This window comes from Coregonus lavaretus (genome assembly GCF_964263955.1).
Source record: "Coregonus lavaretus genome assembly, chromosome: 3".
NCBI classification, from domain to species: Eukaryota; Metazoa; Chordata; class Actinopteri; order Salmoniformes; family Salmonidae; genus Coregonus; species Coregonus lavaretus.
In genome coordinates, this window is record NC_139990.1 from 52,214,694 (window position 1) to 52,232,323 (window position 17,630).

A 17,630-nucleotide genomic window follows, 5' to 3' on the forward strand; every position below is an offset into this window, starting at 1 on the left:
TGAGACATTCTTCATATAAACGTTCCAGAATGGTATTTCCTATACATTGCACTGCTTTGTAAACCTGGCCCGTAGATTTTCCAAAACATGCAGTACCCTGCAATATTATCATAACATTTGGGCATGCATGAGTATCAGAAGTCAATATAGGTGTAGGGCCATCAGTGGAATGTTATATTTTTAGTAATATGTGTTTTTCATTTTTATTTCCCGCCGAAGGACACTGACGTCAAAGCAGAACTGAAAATTAGACCGAATAAATTTCTGCTGCGCTTGCTTCTTTGAAACAGACGCCTTATTCCATTCAGCTGTTTTTGTTATAGTAATACTGAAACCAACACAGGGTGTGAGCGTGTCTTAATAGTGTTTATGCGTATGTGGTGGGGAAAAATGTATGAAGTGAATGTATCCACCTAGTGGATAAAATGTAGTCTACAGTAGTTCAGTTTGTAGGCCTACACAAAAGGAGAGCCCTATGAACAGATAATTGTTGATGGGGATGTTTAGGAGTTTTACGGTAAATGCGCGTTGCATTTTGGGAATAATAGTGAAATGGAGGTGCCCGTATGGCATGCATGACTTTATACATGTCAAAGCTTTAAAAAGTGAATTTCAATTTGTCTATAGTTAATGAACAGCTACAAATGCGTCCCTTTGTTTTGTATTTAATTGTATTATCATATTAGCTTGACGAATATAAGGTCATAAAGACGTGCAACGCTTCAGGTAAACAGTATTGGCTGTTTGCTACGCTAGCTGGCTAGGCTAGCTTAGCTAGGTCAACTTGTAGGCAAAGAGGAACCGCATTTTATTCTAGCTACAGTAGCTACCTCTTGTTTTTGCAAACGTTGTACAAAATATTACACTAGTAGCTAGGTAAAGTTACTAGGCTGTAGCAATATGTTGGTCGTGTAGCTGTGTGTGCGCTGTACTGTACATGTTCTTATTTAGTTAGCTAACGTTAGTAAGTTTTAGCTAGCAATTTTACTGTTCCATAATGATTGAGGACCTCTGTGTATTTCAGGTGAGCCATGTCTCTGTTGAGAGGGTTGCTGAAGGCTGGGGTGTCTCTTTACCACTCCACACTACAAACAACCAGACAGATAAGCACTGGTAGGTGTATAATACATTGCAATTCAGCTGCAATGTTTTGTAGCTGCTGTAAATGTCATAATGATAGGACTATTTTGCGTTCTCACAATTTTCCAACCAGGGCCCTGTGAATTTGATATGTCGTACCAAGGCTATCCGTTTTAATGTGTGTACTACAAACAGGACACTGATACATTAGGTGTCAAACAATCGTTGTTTATACTGTAGCTAAGCAGTTTCCAATACAGTCGTTATTATAGTTCTTCTTGTCAATTTAACAGTCTATTGGTACTGGAAGTAGCCCAGCTAATGAAATCAAAATGTGTGTGTTTCAGGTGTGTGCTGTCCAGTCCGTATGAATGCCATTCCTGAGCTGAAGAAGGTGGACAGGTGGACTGAGAAGAGGAGCATGTTTGGGGTTTATGACAACATAGGAATTTTTGGTAATTGGGAAGTTATCAGCTTCAAATCATAGCTCATTTGACCAGATGTCATGACTTTCATATCTTTATGAAAATGCTGCCCAGTCTCTATGGGACCATTTCAGCAACATGACACTGTCCTCTGAACTAACTTAAAATCTACTCTTGGTTACCAGGTAGATATGAAAATAGACACATGCTGAAAATATTTCACTTTTGCCCCCTGCTAAAAATGTAATGTAAGGCTTCTGCCATATAGCCAGTTGATACAAAATGGTACAGTGCAGTCTTTTTGGTATTAAACCAATTTCAGCACCATGGCACTGTCCACAAGTACTGCCCTATCTACGAGGCTAAAACAATTTCAGTTTCAGAAACATGCCTCTGTCCACAAGTGCTGTTCAGTTTCTATGGAGTTTGACCCATTTCAGCACCATGGCACTGTTCACCAATATGTAGGGCTCTCGAGTGGCGCAGCGGTCTAAGGCACTGCATCTGAATGCTAGAGGCGTCACTACAGACCCCGGTTCGATTCGAGGCTGGATCACAACCCGGCCGTGATTGGGAATCCCATAGGGCGGCGCACAATTGGCCCAGTGTCGTCCGGGTTTGGCCAGGGTAGGCCGTCATTGTAAATAAGAATTTGTTCTTAACTGACTTGCCTAGTTAAATAAAATGTTTGACACGTGTCGAACTACGCAGACACACACACACACACTGCTATAACAGGCCTTACATCTAACGCGTTGTCTGTAGGTGACTTTAAAGCCCACCCTAAGGACCTGATCGTCGGGCCGGTCTGGGTGAAGGGTTTCCGTGGCAATGAGCTGCAGCGTCTGACGAGGAAGAAAAGGATGGTGGGAGACAGGATGATGACGCAGGACAAACACGACATGGAGAAGAGGATCCGCTTCCTCTACCGACACTTCAACCGCTTCGGGAAACATCGCTGATCTGATCTGGGACTGAGCGGTCTGGCTAACAATGCTAAACTACTACTGTACTAACAACCCGCCCACTGGACCATATACAGACTCTAAAGGGAGAAACGTGCGCTACTCAGTTGTGCCACTTAGATGTATATTATCCCCTCATTTTCACCATTTGTTAGTCATTCCTTTTCTTATATCCATATTGGGGTAATGGGAAGTTGATTGCACATTTAAAAAAAAATCAAAGACAGCTGAAAAATGTTGGATTCATTTAGTATTGTTGTTAGCACTAAATCAACACGAATAACTGTAAAATACATGTTTGGAACCAATATGAACTCCTAGAAGTGGAAATATACACAAATGTTTGATGCTCTATGGTCTGTAAATATGATCACTTTGGGGACTAATGTAAGTCATGTTGTGGGTGTACCATGTGTTGTGTGAGATGACAATAAACAGAAGCTTGTCATTACATTTGAGTGAGTTTATTGTAAGGCTGCATTAGTATTTGACCTTAAGGTAGTTAGTCATTTTGTCCTAAATTGTTGATTCATGTGAATGTGCCTATAGCAGTAATTGAGAAAGTTATACATTTTTTCTGTCTCAGAATAAAGTGTTCAATAATCAATCAGTTGACCAAATATTATACTTGACTAAGCCCTCCATATCCATATTAAATTGTCCCACGGCCTGGCTAGCACGTTTTCAATGCAACCAATGGGGCTATATTGCTCCATACCACAGCTCACTGCTGTGCAATAATGTTCGCACTGCCTCCCCTCTCGTTTTTGTATTCATGGACTAAAGAGGAATAACCGAGTTGGGGTCATGATGAAACTGGAATAAATCAAACATTGGGCCAGATAGCTATTATAATATGGAGAGGGTAGTCTATAACTTGGGGTTAGTGAGAAGCCTAGTCGTCCGGGTAGAGAAGGGAGCACTTACAAACCGAGGGGGTATAGCCGAGTCAACATTCTGTACCAAGCAATGTACCGCAGTGTCGTCCTGCCGCGCTATCCGACACACAGAGAAATCTGCAGTACTGCAAAGTGTGGAGAGAGAGAGGGGAGCGCAAGAGAGAGGAGGGAGGGGGCTGGGAAAGAGGTACCGCACCATCGTTATGAGTCCAACTGGAGAGAGAGGAGAACGGGAGCGACGCATTATTGCAGTATAGTGCCATCACACACACACACACACACACACACACACACACACACACACACACACTAACGAAACTACCGCACTAACCCACAAACCGATACACACCGATTCGCTTCCACACACTCGCCGGGAGAGGGGGAATCACGGTGGTGTTAGATAATTCTGAAATTCGACCACGGGAAAATAGTGAAAGTATATAATTGGGTAATCTAAAGGAACATGAAATCAGTTGTGTTTAGCTTTTGAAGGGGAACGTGCTTGATTTTGAGCATCTCGACTCAGCATCTTTGGAATATCACGACTTCTCTTGCATAGATTTATTATTTAAAGAAATTCGCCAAGCAGCCTTGGATTTATCTCTTATGGATTTTATAAACTGATTTTTCCTTTGAAATTGAGAATCTGTGTATTCGTTCTTCGAGTGAATTATTACCCGACGCTTGCCTGGGTATTGCGGTACTTTGGGGGTGACTTGCGGTGCAAAAGCATCGCTTTGAGATTACTGCACCAGCCTCTGCATCCGTTTGTTATTAACGCATCAATTTAATCAGTCGAGTCTCTGAGGTTCTGGACATCTTTGGACGACAGGAGAGATTTTTCCCATTGCTTTTTTGTGATTTCGCTTCTTCTTTTTTTTAATTTTTTTTTTTACTTCAGACCCCCCCCCCCTTCGTCTCTCTCTCGCTCTCTCTCTCTCTCTCTCTCTCTCTCTCTCGCCCCCCCCCCCCCCACTCCCCCCTACCGCTCACTGACAGTGAGTCAGTTCCAAGCAGCTGCATAGAAGATGTGAGTATCAATGCAGGGTTTCCTCTTTTTTACTTATTCTATTCATTTTTTCTATTCACTAAACATGATATATGCTAATATGTTGAGTATTTAAATCATGTTGTTAGGCTCTTTCTTTGCTCTATTGATTTGTTCTAGCTTTATTTATTTTGCTGACGCAAGTCCTTTTCCCGTCACAGCAGCTCTGAATAATGGATCTCGTCTACTGTAGTTGATTACCCTCAGTCCTCTTCTGGGCTTCAAAATAAATTCATTTTTTTCTTGATGAATTTAATTAATAATTGTCATATTTCAGCTGAAAGGATGTTTTTTTTTCTTTATACCATATGGTTCTAGGGACTGCCAGGTTATCAAATGTCTGTGAAGTATTAGAAAATCAATATCAATGTGAACTGATTGGTCTGAGCTGAGGCTAAGACTGTGCAGGATGTATGTTTTCCTCTCCTGTTACAGTAGGAAATACAGTAGGGTACTACGCATGGCATCTGGGATGAGATTGTCCTGCACCTGCAGTATAGAACAAGTTCATGCCTTTCAAATGATGGCTATATTCTTCATATATATATATATATATGGTGGATGGAATGACATTGCCTGTACTGTATATTTGGCTAATTTCAATAGTCTGATTCAGGACCAACACCCCCAGAGGAGTCCATGGAGGCTGTCTGTGTTAGAACGCTCCCCCTCTCACTCCTCCCCTTTCTCCCTCTCCTTATCCTTCTCTGAACCAAATTGGTTGTTTGCCCCATCTCTTTTAACCCTTCTTCCTTTTCTCTCTATTCTCTCCTCTTATTCCCTTTCTCCTTATCCTCCTCTTCTTCCTCTCTCTCTCTCTCTCTCTCTCTCTCTCTCTCTCTCTCTCTCTCGCTCTCTCTCTCTCTCTCTCAGGTACAACTCTGACTTTATCCCTTTTCTCCTCCTCCTCCTCCCCTCATTATACTTGTCCTGCTGTGTTTTTGAAATTTTAATCTGAATCTCTTTGATCACTGAGTACTGTTATCAAGGCTTATATTTTGAAAAAACTTTTATTTACAACACTTGTAAAATGCAGTTGTTTCAGCCTGAATGCACTTAAGTCATGACTGCTAAATTACTGAAATGTTAAATGGCCTGCTCCTCCCCTTCCCCCTCTCTCTCACATCCGTCTCTTCTCTTCCTCTCCCCTCTCATCTCCCCATTTATTTTTCTTACCCTTCCTCATCTTCCTCTTCCTGTCTCCGTCCTTCCTCCTATCCTACCCCTCGCCCTCCCATCTCTTCTCATCTCCATCCATCCCTTCCTCTCTCTCTCCCCTTCCCAGGTCTGCCCCAGATGCTGCTCCCCCAGCTGGACCTCCCGGAGCCCCAGGGGCCCCAGGAGCAGACGGAGCCCCAGGTGGAGGGCCCCCACCCCCTCCTCCCAACACCTCCAGCAACCGCAGGCTACAACAGACACAGGCCCAAGTGGAGGAGGTGAGGTAGTGTGACACGCACGTACAGTACCAACCAACCTGGTCTGGGCATCGATACCATGCTCCTAACAGTACTCCCACTCATCCCAAACCATACAGTACAACATTTTAGACTACAGCAAGTAACTAGCTTGTCAATCTTGGATTGACTTCACAGCGTGAGACAACTAGCATCAATTAGGCCAGATCTGGGCTGAATTTCCAGTTGCTCCCTCCGCTCTGCACTTGTTCACTCTCCTTGGTGTAAGCAATAGCGCCACCTAGTTTCCCCCATTTTGCTTTCATCTATCCAATTCAATGAAAAAGGGAGGGAATGAGGGCAGAAGTAAAGGAACAACCTTCTGGAATGAAATGCGGCCCATGAGTCAAGCCGTAGAAACAGAGCTCATGGAAAAGGAAAGGACAAAGATTGCTTCTTTGTGCCGTTCTTTGATTGTTGGGAAATATAAAAATAGAGTAGCATAGTCTAGTCTACTCTACTCTACATTGCAGTTTGATTTGTTTTACCATTTATTTCAGTAATGTTTTGGCTGTGCAGCCTTCGTCAGGGTGTGGCTTTCTGGGATCAACATGATATTCCATCAACCTGACAACATGAATTTGTCATTTTATTGCTGTGTGTTTTTAGTGTGTGCATAATGAATGAAGCACTGAGAAATGTTGTAACAAGTATTCCAAAATACAATACCCACGATAACAATTTGGCTAGCATATGATACAACATGGCTGTCTATGATGATGTTTTATATATTCTATTTCTATGGCCAAAGTTATATTAGCTATTAACATAAAGAAAATAACATGGTTGATCAATATATCTTAGTAATGGACTGCACTGCAGCTTGTGAATGGTTTCATGCTGTATTAAATTGTGTGATGTGGGCTTCTATAGCTCGGGCTGTCAGTCAATTCAAAGAACCATCCCATCCCTGTCTCTTCTCTTTTCCTCTTTTCTCTCTCCTCTCTTCCTCCTCTCCTCTATTTCTCTCCTCTATTTCTCTCCTCTCCTCTCATCCTCTCCTCCTTCTCTCTCTCTCTCTCTCTCTCTCTCTCTCTCTCTCTCTCTCTCTCTCTCTCTCTCTCCTCTCCTCTCCTCTTCTCCTTTCCTATCTTCCTCTCTCCTCTCTGCCCCCTCTCCTCTCCCCACCTCCCCCTCTCCTCTCCAGGTGGTGGATATTATGCGGGTGAATGTGGACAAGGTTCTGGAGAGGGACCAGAAGCTGTCGGAGCTGGATGACAGAGCGGATGCTCTCCAGGCCGGGGCCTCCCAGTTCGAGAGCTGTGCAGCCAAACTCAAGAGCAAATACTGGTGGAAAAACGCAAAGGTAATGACAGTGATCAATGATGATATCGTCATTCACATTAGCAGACACTTTCATCCAAAAGCACTTAAAGTTAACATATTCAGGAGAACTGCAAGGTAATGGTCATATTGATAATGATTATAATATGGTTATTTAGCCAACTCTTTCTATCCAAAGCGACAGTTTTGCTCCACCAACCAGTACCACGCTCCACCAACCAGTACCATGCTCCACCAACCAGTACCATGCTCCACCAACCAGTATCATACTCCACCAACCAGTACCACGCTCCACCAACCAGTACCACGCTCCACCAACCAGTACCATGCTCCACCAACCAGTACCACGCTCCACCAACCAGTACCATGCTCCACCAACCAGTACCATGCTCCACCAACCAGTACCATGCTCCACCAACCAGTACCACGCTCCAACAACCAGTAACACGCTCCACCAACCAATACCATGCTCCACCTACCACTACCATGCTCCACTAGCCAGTACCACACTCCACCAACCAGTACCATGCTCCACCAACCAGTACCATGCTCCACCAACCAGTACCGTGCTCCACCAACCAGTACCATGCTCCACCAACCAACTGAGCCATGGAGGTGCAGGGCGCTGAGGCGGACACACAGCGTCTGTCCCGGGAATGCTGTCCCCTTTCCCGCGTACTAATCCCCTAATTAGCATCTGTGGGCGAGTGGAGCGACGCTCCAGGGAATGGGGAAATAGGGAGGCTCGCACTGCAGAGTTTTCTCTACTGAATAGCATGCAGTTATTCCTAGGAATTGCATAACAATAGCACCAGAAATACACTGACTGGACACAAGGGAGTGTGATGAAATGTTATGCTCTGCTTTCTGTTTGTCATCATTGTGCTGGGTTGGTGTGTGTGTGTGTGTGTGTGTGTTTTTTCGCAGCGACTTCACCCCTGAAAAAAAATAATGTGTTTCATCATCATGAGGAAAATCGATCTGGTTTATTAACTATAAGAATATAATAATTAATAAACTCCTTAACTCTCCATTTCCTTTCTTTTTAGATGATGATCATTATGGGTATCATTGGAGTTCTTGTGGTCGGAGTCCTTTTCTGTAAGTACCATTATTCACTTTCTCCTATTACTATTAATTGATACCCACTCGCATGTAGTCAGTTAGTCTTTTAAACTTAATTTGGAAATTTCTTGGCATATGAATTATTGTGCAGATGACTAAATGAATGTCCATACTTCTGTATCGCATTAGCGGATACTCACACTGCTCTCAGGGTAGGTCTGCCGGTTTTGACTAGTAGAAGTGACTTTTCGTAGCATGTTAGGAGAATTAACGTGGCAGGTTAGGAGAATTAGGTTAAGGTTAGGAAAAGGGTTAGGGTTAGCTAAAATGCTAACAATATCTAGCTACAACCAGGCCTGCCCTGAGAACAGTCTTGGTTTCCACTAATGCGATTCTGCATCCATACTAGTCAAGTGCAGTAGATGTTAAGGCGAAGGCCACAGCTATAATCAGTGTGCACTTATAACAGGCCCAGGTCTGCCCTGGCTGTCTCCTAGTGCCTACTCTATGTCAATAATTCATGACAATTTATTACAGTAAATGATTGATACAGTATAAGGCCTCTGTTACCAGTCATTCAGTAGAAACAAATATTTAGATGTAGCCCACTGAATGCAAAGATAATTATTTAGCTGTTTCACACATTGTTAGATGTATCTTCAGTTTGTGATTTAGAAACCCATACATCTGCTGATCCAATTATTTAATGATCTCTCCCTATCTCTTTCTCCCTCTCTCTCTCCCCCTCCCTCCCTCTCTCCCCCTCTCCCCCTTTCTATATCTCCCTGTCTTTCTCTCCCCCTCTCTCTATCTCCCTGTCTTTCTCTCCCCCTCTCTCCATCCCTATCTCCCCCTCTCTCCCTTTCTATATATCCCTCTCTCTCTATCTCCCTCTCTTTCTCTCCCCCTCTCTCTCTCCCCCTCTCTCTCTCTCTCCCTTTCTATATCTCCCTCTCTTTCTCTCCCCCTCTCTCTATCTGCCTGTCTTTCTCTCCCCCCTCTCCCCCTCCCCTATCTCCCCCTCTCTCTCCCTTTCTATATCTCCCTCTCTCTCTATCTCCCTCTCTTTCTCTCCCCCTCTCTCTCTCCCCCTCGCTCCCCCTCTCTATCTCCCCTCTCTCTCTATCTCCCCCCCCCTCTCTCTCTCTCTCTCTCTCTCTCTCTCTCTCTCTCTCTCTCTCTCCCCCTCCCTCTTTCTCATAGTGTACTTCTTCTATTGAGTTATCCCAGCGTGGCAGAAGGACACAGACATGAGAGCGAAATAGGAGAGGGAAGAAGAAAACAAAATCGATACAAATCCAAACTCCAGTCCTACCCCCTTTCTCCCTCCACACCAGGTCTTCCATCTAGCACTTAAACATGACGGTAGTGTGTAGATGTCATTGCTCTCTTTTCTCTTTGTCGTCCTGCCCTTCCCTTCTTCTTGATCCATCTTTCTTCCTCTGTTTTGGCGTGCTGTCTCACTCACTCTCCTGCCTGCATCTCATACATTATTGAAGTGTGCAGTAGAGAGAGAGAGAGAGAGAGAGAGAGAGAGAGAGAGAGAGAGAGAGAGAGAGAGAGAGAGAGAGAGAGAGAGAGAGAGAGAGAGAGAGAGAGAGAGAGAGAGAGAGAGAGAGAGAGAGAGAGAGAGAGAGAGAGAGAGAGAGAGAGAGAGAGAAGAGAGAGAAAAGTGAAAGAGAGAGAGAGCATGGAGAGAGAGAGTGAGTGCAAGGAGAGAGAACAGCAGAGAAGCAGTTCTTTCTATCCCAGATACGCCAAAGCTTGTCCATGTTACCTTTTGGAGAGCGTACTACATTTGTAAATTGATACTTACATACAGTACCTAACAACCCCTCCTGATCCCCTACCTCCTACCACTACCATTATTACTACAACTTACTAATACAAGGTCATGGTTAAGATTATGATCATTTTGTTGTGTGTGTGTGTGTGTGTACTTGTGATCCAAATCAGTGTAGCCAGTAGCTTTTTCCAGGTTTAGTTGATATATGCCTTGACTGGCCTTTTCCTTTCCTTTACCTCCCTCTTTCTCTCACTCACTGACTGTGGTGTTTAAGAGAGAGAGAGAGAGAGAATAAGAAAAGCCAGGAAGGATACTGGAAAAGGCAGAAACGACTTTTTGGACACTGACTTTTAGTATATCTTTATTCTTGTACCACAGACAGACGGACAGTTAGCTAGATTGACATTGACAGACAAACACAAACAGACAATCTGTACCTACATAAATAGAGTATTCTTTCAGGAGTGCAGACAAAGGTCTATACAGTATTAACTCTCGACACACCTATAGGCAGGTCAGTGTGTAATAACACTGCATAGTACATTTTTGATTGATTAGTGAGCAGCTTTACTGTGTTGTGGTTGTGTTCAGACACTCTTGTACGTTCTAGTAGAGAGGGTACAGGGTTAGGGAGGAATGGTTCAATAGACTGTTCCCTATCTGGAGAGTGGACATAACCAAATAACCCCCCAAATAACCCACTTCCTGCCCATCAAACCAACAAAAACACACACACTGTTACCTACAGTAGCCTATATGCTGTTACCTACAATAGGCCAATTCCTACAATAGGCTGTTTCCTACAGTAGCCAATAGGCTGTTTCCTACAGTAGCCAATAGGCTGTTTCCTACAGCAGCCTATAGGCCCAATGGAAGTAGTGTTTGTGTCTTACTTGACTTGCATGGCAGACGATGTCCATAGTTTTGCCTATTTGTGTGACCTATGTATCTGCCATTTCTGAAACTAACTGCCTATTGTACATTTATTTTGTTTTGTGGTTTTCAGGAACTGTGTATAGGCAACTGTATCTATGTGCCCTATTAATAACTAATGCGTATGCAATGCAATGAAGCTCAAGAGTTTGCCAAATTTTTGTTGTTCACATGCTTTCAAAATAACTAATACTCGACCAGAGAACAATGGTTGCTACAGTAGTATTCTGACGGGAAAAAAACGAAAACCGTAGTACCGTACAAGTAGTACCATAAACCAGACTATTGCTCCTGAAAATGTGTTTTTTAGTTAGTTTATATTTTACTTTTGGTGTTGGATATTCCAGAAAATATCATTTTCCTCTCAATGGTTGATACAGAGGGATTGTTTGACACATTGTAAAAAATATGAAAAATAGCTATGTGTAAATTGCATTTATGAATGAAAATAGTGGTGATTACTCAAAACAATGATCTAATAATATTGTGCAATAATATTATTAGGTAAAGAAATTATACAACATGATAATACTGCGAGAGATACAACTGGATCATGAGAATTCTTTAAATGCATGCTTACCACTTGATGCTAATAAAGAAAATCATCAACATTATTGTGTGTCTACCCCTTTATCATTGGAGTGAAAATGAACACGTATAATACCACACTGTCTCTCCAGATTCAGAGAAAAACACCAATGATACTATTAAAGAAAACATTTATTTGAAGAAAATGTACAACTGTTTATAGTACAACAGTAATTGACATTACAGCAACCCTTAAGACATTGGTTTTCAACAGCTTCAGATACCATGTCTCTGCGACCCTGAAAGAATCCAAGAATGAAGAAAGTCTGTGAATTAGGTTGGAACTCTGCTTCGCATCTCTAGGCTACTGTTGTCTTACTACTAACAATAGTTAAAAATACAAGGTCCATAGGAAGCATGGGGAACTTACCTATTTCATCACTTGGTAGAAGAACAGAACGGTGATGACCAGAAAACCCAGGACCATCCAGTAGGAATCTACAGGGAACAGTTAAGACAAATATTTTGTTTCTGCTCAGGTTCTCCCAATGACTCACAGTCAGCAGGCACCAAACAGGAGAAAACATTTAGCAAAGGAGCAGTATCTGAACCTGCCTGATAAGAACACTCATTCTATTTTAGTTGTCCATTCACACCTAATGAACGTGACCCTTATGGCAATGCTGATGTGCACCTAATTTCTGATTGTCCTCTCACGCCTGTGTCTGTAGCAGCCTACCTGGCTCAGGTGGCTCTACTGTCAGGCTGAGGGAGAGGGGTGTATCCAGGGCTGGGTGGGTCACTCTGCAGGTGACCGTGGTTCCAGGGGGGAAGGCGGAGGGGTGCAGGGTGAGGTGGGAGGAGATGGACATGGTCCTGTCACTGTGCTGCCGATGGCTGGAGAGAGACACCTGCTCTGATAGGACGCTAGGCTCTGAGTCTGTAGAGGAGACGGAGAACCACTCCATCTGAGAGAGAAGAGAGTCTCAGTATAATGTCTGTAATATTTAGGATATCCATATTATTAGTACTGTATGATGGCCTACCAATGACCTTCTGATTGTATTAGACATCTAATCACTGTGTGCTAATCACTTTGAAACAGTGGTATCTGTGAATATGAATGACTGGATATTTCATTGGTCGACCGCACCAGACACACACCTGGACATCCAGAGGGTAGTAGTTCTTGCAGTGGCAGCTCAGTTTCTGGGGCAACTCATCCCGAAATACCAGCTTCTCCTCAGAGAGAGAAACATGAGGAGGTTCTAAAGACAGAGAGACTTTGTATTTAGATGTGAATAGTGTGCACACTATGTCACACATGACATAGACACCTAATGTAATAAACGCATATTCATATGTGTAGAGAAATTATGTACATTTTAGTCATTTAGCAGACACTCTTATCCAGAGCAACTTACAGGAGCAATTAGGGTTAAGTGCCTTGCTCAAGGGCACATCAACAGATTTTTCACATTTTCGGCTCCCAATGCTCTTAACCACTAGGCTACCTGCTGCCTATGTAAAGAGACAATCAATCACAAGGGTTCTTAGAGAGACTTACGTGTGACGTGTAGCTGTATGACCTGCTGGGCCTGGTACAGTCCAGTGCTGACGGTGCAGATGTAGGTCCCCTCGTCAGAGACCTTCAGTCTGGCCAGAGTCAGAGACGCATTACCCTGCCCCACCAGCAGGGCGGCATCCACACTCGAACCCTCCCTCTCCACGTGTACTTGAGGAGGAAAAAACAATGCCAAAACAGTATGACGAGGCGAAAGATTATGTCCAATTCTCAAAGTAATCCTTCAGTAAACCTCTGGGTTCCTAGCTATGACAGCAATAATACATTTGTATTTTCCGTCTCTGGGTGGATAATAAAGTTGGAATGTTGACCATGGAGGTCCTAATGCACTTTATGTTGTGATGGTAAGTAGGCCCAACTCATCCAACACTTATAGCACCATCATAACTACTTAAATAATGCCTTTATTCTCTCACCTGCTGGCCCCTCCTCTGTCTCCGTCTGCTCCGCCCTAATCTCGAGCACTTTCCTCCCACTTCCTCTGTGCTGCAGCCGCCACTCAAGACCCAGCTCCTGCCCTGGGGGTGGGGCCTGCTGCCTGAAGCCACAGTCCAGGAGGGCCACGCCCCCTAGAGGAGCGGAATGGGACTGCGAGCGAGAGAACACCAGGAACACCACTGGGGAAGACGGGAGAGAGAAAGAATGGATTATGGAGAAAGAAGCAAGTGAAAAGTAGAGAAAGAAAGAGGGGTGATGAGAAAAGAGGCAGGGGTGAGAGAATGAGAGAGAGTAACAGTGTTATACATCATTACAATATGACACGTCTAGTCTACAACAGGCATACTACCAGAAGTATGATAATAACCTTCTTGTCTCACCCTCAGTCAGCAAAGTTCCTGATTGGCTGAGGGGGAGTTCCAGTTTGCTCTGCATGAGAGCTAGACGATCTGATTGGTCCAGTGGCAGTGTCTGCAGGACCAATGTGAGGCTGAGCCCGCCCCCCTCTATCTGCAAGGAGCCAATGAAATAGGCTGGTTCTGTGGAGCCCTCCTTGGCATTACGGGGGAAGTAGCGGCTGATCTCACATGTCACTTCCTGCTCGTTACAGTCAGCATGGAGCAGCAGGTCTGCCTCTGGGATCTCAGGAGACTCAACTATCAGAGAGCAGAGAGGTGGAGGGAGGGAGTGCAGGAAAGAGATGGTGTGAGGGGAGGGAGAAGGTCATTCCATCAGGTAACTCTATTGTACAAAAGATAACCTGATGATGAACTAACCTTTAGCCTCCAAGATGATGTTGTCAGGATCAGGGACAGCGGGAGGGTTGAAGGGGGTCAGAGTATCAGGTGAAAGATCAGGGGTCACGGCCAGGTCTCTGAGGACAAGCGTGGCTGGGGTGCGGCTGAAGAGAGCCCCACCTCCCATTCCCCCCATCCCACTACCCTCCTCCACCAGAGAACAGGACAGCACCACGTCTGCTCCTCCCTTCCCTAAGAGAGAGGGAGAGAAGGGGAGGAGGGGGAGAGAATGAGGAGTGAGAGGACAGGACAGGATCGAGAGAGAGGGACGAGGAGAGGGCATTAGGAGCAGGAATGTGAGCATAGTGTAATATTCATGTGTCAGCATACTGAATTGTAATTGGATGCATACTGCGCTATGATTGGTTAAGACCACCCAGGTGGTGAGGTCATCTCTAAAAAGATGATCATGGCCGGAGACACATGAACATGCCAGTTATAGCTAGTTAATAAAGAGCTACGTTTATAAAGATCCCTGTCGTCCTGCATTTTATTATTTTGTACAAAGCATATAAAACAACACACATAGCTGACTAATGTCCAGAATATACAGTCATTTCATGTTTAGAAAATGTCAGGAGTGAAAAAAATATGTTCTTACCAGAAACGCATGTAATCAAATACCCCAAAATCAGGATTTCAAGCATCTTTCCAGTCGCTTTTTAGTCAACAGTAATTACAGGCCTTTCATAAATATACAGAATAGACCCCTAATTTCATAATTTAATTAATGACCACCCTCGAAATCAAAGTCGAAGATATAAGAATACAATTTAGAGACAGTTAAAATGTTAGGCTGTTTTACAGTGAAGTTACTTTCACTTTTGTTTTAAGGTAAACCAAATAAATAAAGTAAAATGGTCAACTAAATGTTCGCGTAGAACGTCATTAGTTTGAAATAATATTTAAAGATTTATCAGACGTATTAATTTTAACAAACACCGATTAATATATGCCATGTTTCCAGCGTATGTGTTGTTTCCATTGAGCTATAGGTTGTTTTCAGCGTTTGACGCAGGTGCGTCATTGTAGAATTTTGAGAAACGTTGCTGAATGAAAGTGAAAGAGAGTTGTTCATTTTTCTGCATATCCTCCAATCACAGAGCAATAACGCAATTCCTCATTGGTTGCAAAGAGAAATGTGTGTCCACAAGCACAAAATTGTCGAAGCTCTTATCTTTCGTTCTATCTTTCTTCTCAGACACAAACACGCAAACAGGAACGCACGCTCACACACAAACACACACGAGAAAAGCAGAGATGAAACGTTAGGGCTTTATTTGGATTCATAAAGCATGACTTGAATTAAAATTACATCGGTATTTCTGTTCTCTTTCCCTCGTTATCTTCACCTATATATTTACTTATTGTCCTCCATGGTTTTGTTGATCCAGCCAATGTATTTAGCCACACGGGTGTACACTCCATATCTACCACTCTGACCACAACCCACACCCCAACTGACAATACCTGCAGCCCAAAAACGTTTAGTACTATCATCCTTCAAGACATACGCCCCTCCACTGTCCCCCATACAGGAGTCCTTGCCCCCCTCAGGTACTCCGGCACAGAACATGTTGTCTGTCAGAAGAGGGATCCTCGTTGTTGGCGTTGCTGCTTTTGCTTTTTTGACAGAGTCTTGGCACGTATCCTCACCCACTACTGGTAGGCGTATATACCTGAGCTCGTTGGCAATGATGTCATGTTCTTTAATGCCAAAGCCTGACACCATACTGAAAAGGGAAAGAGGTCAGGAAAGAGGTCAAGGAGTTACTCAGAAAACGATTGTGTTACATTCATTAACTTTTTTGAACATTGATGATCTATGGACTGCTAAGGACTGGTTGTGCACTTAGACTACTTTAGATTTTGCAATGGAATTCAAGGATTTCAAAAAGAAGTTCATGAAAATTGTAGGTTGCACCCTTGGCGCATAGACTACTTCCATAACAAAAATTAACACATTATGAAATGTGGGTCTATCTATCCCTTCAAAATGGACTTCCTCTTTGTGTTCTTATTTATGTCTTTAATAACATACATTTTCATATTGATGTTCAGCTTTCTCATTTTTAATAACGAACAGGACAAGTCTGGTTCTCACCCAATCTGGCCACTGGTGTATGTAGCGCCCTCTGGTGGCAGACACAATGGCATAATGGCAGCGTGGAATGTGAGTGATTGTTGGAGTTTTATCAGGGCAATGTCATGATTGTAGTTTGCATCAACTGGGTTATTGTATTCAGGGTGGGGGTGGAGAGAGGCGACACCAAGAGGGGTGAGCTTTGCTAGTTTTTCTGCATCATTGTCTCCCACAAAAACCTTGAAATCAAAACAGAATTCAACTTCAGAATAGATCTTCAACTTCTTAAAATCTGACATCACTGAAGGACTTCTACACACGTAATTCAAACGTTAGCCTGTGGTGGCTTTACCAAAGTACTGAAGGCTTCTCTTTGCCTGTAGTTACTATACCTTTAAAAACATAAGCAGGAAATTATTTTGTTCTCCAGTGTCCAATGAATTGATGGGTACGTGTCACAATCTACCTACCCGAAGTTTCTCCTTTAGCACAGGTGTGCCCTGTTGCACCAGGTTATGAGCTGCAGTCATGATCCAGCGGTCCCCGATCACAATGGCCCCTCCTCTGCTTCCGTCCACACTGAGCATCACCTGCCAGGGTATGGTTTTGTCTGGGGCTTTGTCTCCCCCCATGATCCTCTGAAAGCCTGAGATGGGCTCCGTGGGCTGGCCACAGACTGGGGGTGGGGGGTAAAGTAGTGATGAGGGTCACACAAATACATACAGGATGGTATTTGGGGGATATGGTAAAGAAAATGGTACTTAAGGAGTTACCTGGGATACATGAGGGAATGACATGGGTATCAAGGTTGTCTCTCCACTTTCTATCTGCTGCACAAGTGTAGCTCACTGAAGGACAGACAGACAGACATAGAGTGGTTGTCAACACAAATTAAATAAAAAAATATTATTGTTTAGTGAGCAAATGTGTGTGACTGATGAAGGATAGTTAAACATCTCACCAGTTGCTCCTCCAAGGAGTGAGTAGAAAGGTTCATTGCAGTGGTACTGAATGACGGAGAGGTACTGGTTCTGAGAGCCAGATATGAACTTTACCCCTCCATTCAACAATGCTTCAGGTTCCCCACAGTCAATTACTGCACAGGAGAGAGAGAGAGAGAGAGAGAGAGAGAGAGAGAGAGAGAGAGAGAGAAAGAGAGAGAGAAACCAAAATACATCTGTGTTTAATGTGGAACTTGACTGTATTAGGTTGTGATCATAGAAATATAATCAATTTCTATGGTTGTGACTCACTGTGGCA

The 17,630-nt window shown here is 43.6% G+C and overlaps 4 protein-coding genes across 6 annotated transcripts in view; 2 read left to right on the forward strand and 2 right to left on the reverse strand.

Annotated features, from left to right (window-relative positions):
- The first annotated feature begins 525 nt into the window (after positions 1–525).
- On the forward strand, positions 526–2,921 carry LOC311127045 (large ribosomal subunit protein mL51-like). 2 transcript variants are annotated; one of them, XM_084158794.1, is made up of 4 exons: positions 526–726; positions 1,025–1,113; positions 1,428–1,535; positions 2,271–2,921. In XM_084158794.1, exons 2-4 carry the CDS (start codon positions 1,032–1,034, stop codon positions 2,465–2,467), a joined length of 387 nt encoding a protein of 128 aa, XP_084014920.1. In that variant the 5' UTR covers positions 526–726; positions 1,025–1,031; the 3' UTR covers positions 2,468–2,921. The 2 variants fall into 2 exon arrangements, with proteins under 2 accessions (XP_084014920.1, XP_084014921.1); XM_084158795.1 differs by having other exon boundaries at positions 528–876.
- Positions 2,922–4,336: 1,415 nt separating this feature from the next.
- On the forward strand, positions 4,337–11,553 carry LOC311127046 (vesicle-associated membrane protein 1-like). The gene is made up of 5 exons (XM_084158796.1): positions 4,337–4,399; positions 5,703–5,853; positions 7,019–7,177; positions 8,205–8,256; positions 9,424–11,553. Coding segments are annotated over exons 1-5 (381 nt in total). The 5' UTR covers positions 4,337–4,397; the 3' UTR covers positions 9,441–11,553.
- An 88-nt stretch (positions 11,554–11,641) lies between these two features.
- tapbpl (TAP binding protein like) lies at positions 11,642–15,472 on the reverse strand. Of its 2 annotated transcripts, XM_084158776.1 has the most exons (9): positions 14,889–15,472; positions 14,267–14,479; positions 13,871–14,146; positions 13,469–13,669; positions 13,035–13,202; positions 12,632–12,735; positions 12,207–12,435; positions 11,898–11,965; positions 11,642–11,766 (listed from the first exon to the last, which is right to left on the reverse strand). In XM_084158776.1, the coding sequence occupies exons 1-8, from the start codon at positions 14,932–14,934 to the stop codon at positions 11,898–11,900; spliced, it is 1,305 nt and encodes a 434-aa protein (XP_084014902.1). In that variant the 5' UTR covers positions 14,935–15,472; the 3' UTR covers positions 11,642–11,766. The 2 variants fall into 2 exon arrangements, with proteins under 2 accessions (XP_084014902.1, XP_084014901.1); XM_084158775.1 differs by lacking the exon at positions 14,889–15,472 and having other exon boundaries at positions 14,267–14,697.
- A 76-nt stretch (positions 15,473–15,548) lies between these two features.
- c1r (complement component 1, r subcomponent) overlaps positions 15,549–17,630 on the reverse strand; it is a 5,387-nt gene continuing 3,305 nt past the window's right edge. Inside the window, exons 5-9 of the mRNA XM_084158800.1 lie at positions 17,332–17,466; positions 17,144–17,218; positions 16,841–17,046; positions 16,392–16,609; positions 15,549–16,020 (exon numbers count right to left, since the gene is read on the reverse strand). Of these exons, the coding sequence (XP_084014926.1) occupies positions 15,648–16,020; positions 16,392–16,609; positions 16,841–17,046; positions 17,144–17,218; positions 17,332–17,466 (1,007 nt within the window). The 3' untranslated portion in view covers positions 15,549–15,647. The remainder of the gene's footprint in view (positions 16,021–16,391; positions 16,610–16,840; positions 17,047–17,143; positions 17,219–17,331; positions 17,467–17,630) is intronic.

What these genes read in the sequence shown, in the direction of transcription:
- LOC311127046 (XM_084158796.1), top strand. An exon ending in CACAGGCCCAAGTGGAGGAG is followed by an intron (nt 5,854 to 7,018) that starts GTGAGGTAGTGT and finishes TCTCCTCTCCAG; the next exon opens with GTGGTGGATATTATGCGGGT. An exon ending in ACTGGTGGAAAAACGCAAAG is followed by an intron (nt 7,178 to 8,204) that starts GTAATGACAGTG and finishes CTTTCTTTTTAG; the next exon opens with ATGATGATCATTATGGGTAT.
- LOC311127045 (XM_084158794.1), top strand. Translation starts at nt 1,032, where the DNA reads ATGTCTCTGTTGAGAGGGTTGCTGAAGGCTGGGGTGTCTCTTTACCAC. An exon ending in AACCAGACAGATAAGCACTG is followed by an intron (nt 1,114 to 1,427) that starts GTAGGTGTATAA and finishes TGTGTGTTTCAG; the next exon opens with GTGTGTGCTGTCCAGTCCGT. An exon ending in TGACAACATAGGAATTTTTG is followed by an intron (nt 1,536 to 2,270) that starts GTAATTGGGAAG and finishes CGTTGTCTGTAG; the next exon opens with GTGACTTTAAAGCCCACCCT.
- tapbpl (XM_084158775.1), bottom strand. Translation starts at nt 14,615, where the DNA reads ATGCTGACACATGAATATTACACTATGCTCACATTCCTGCTCCTAATG. An exon ending in CATCATCTTGGAGGCTAAAG is followed by an intron (nt 14,147 to 14,266) that starts GTTAGTTCATCA and finishes GCTCTCTGATAG; the next exon opens with TTGAGTCTCCTGAGATCCCA. An exon ending in AGTAGAGCCACCTGAGCCAG is followed by an intron (nt 11,966 to 12,206) that starts GTAGGCTGCTAC and finishes TGTTCCCTGTAG; the next exon opens with ATTCCTACTGGATGGTCCTG.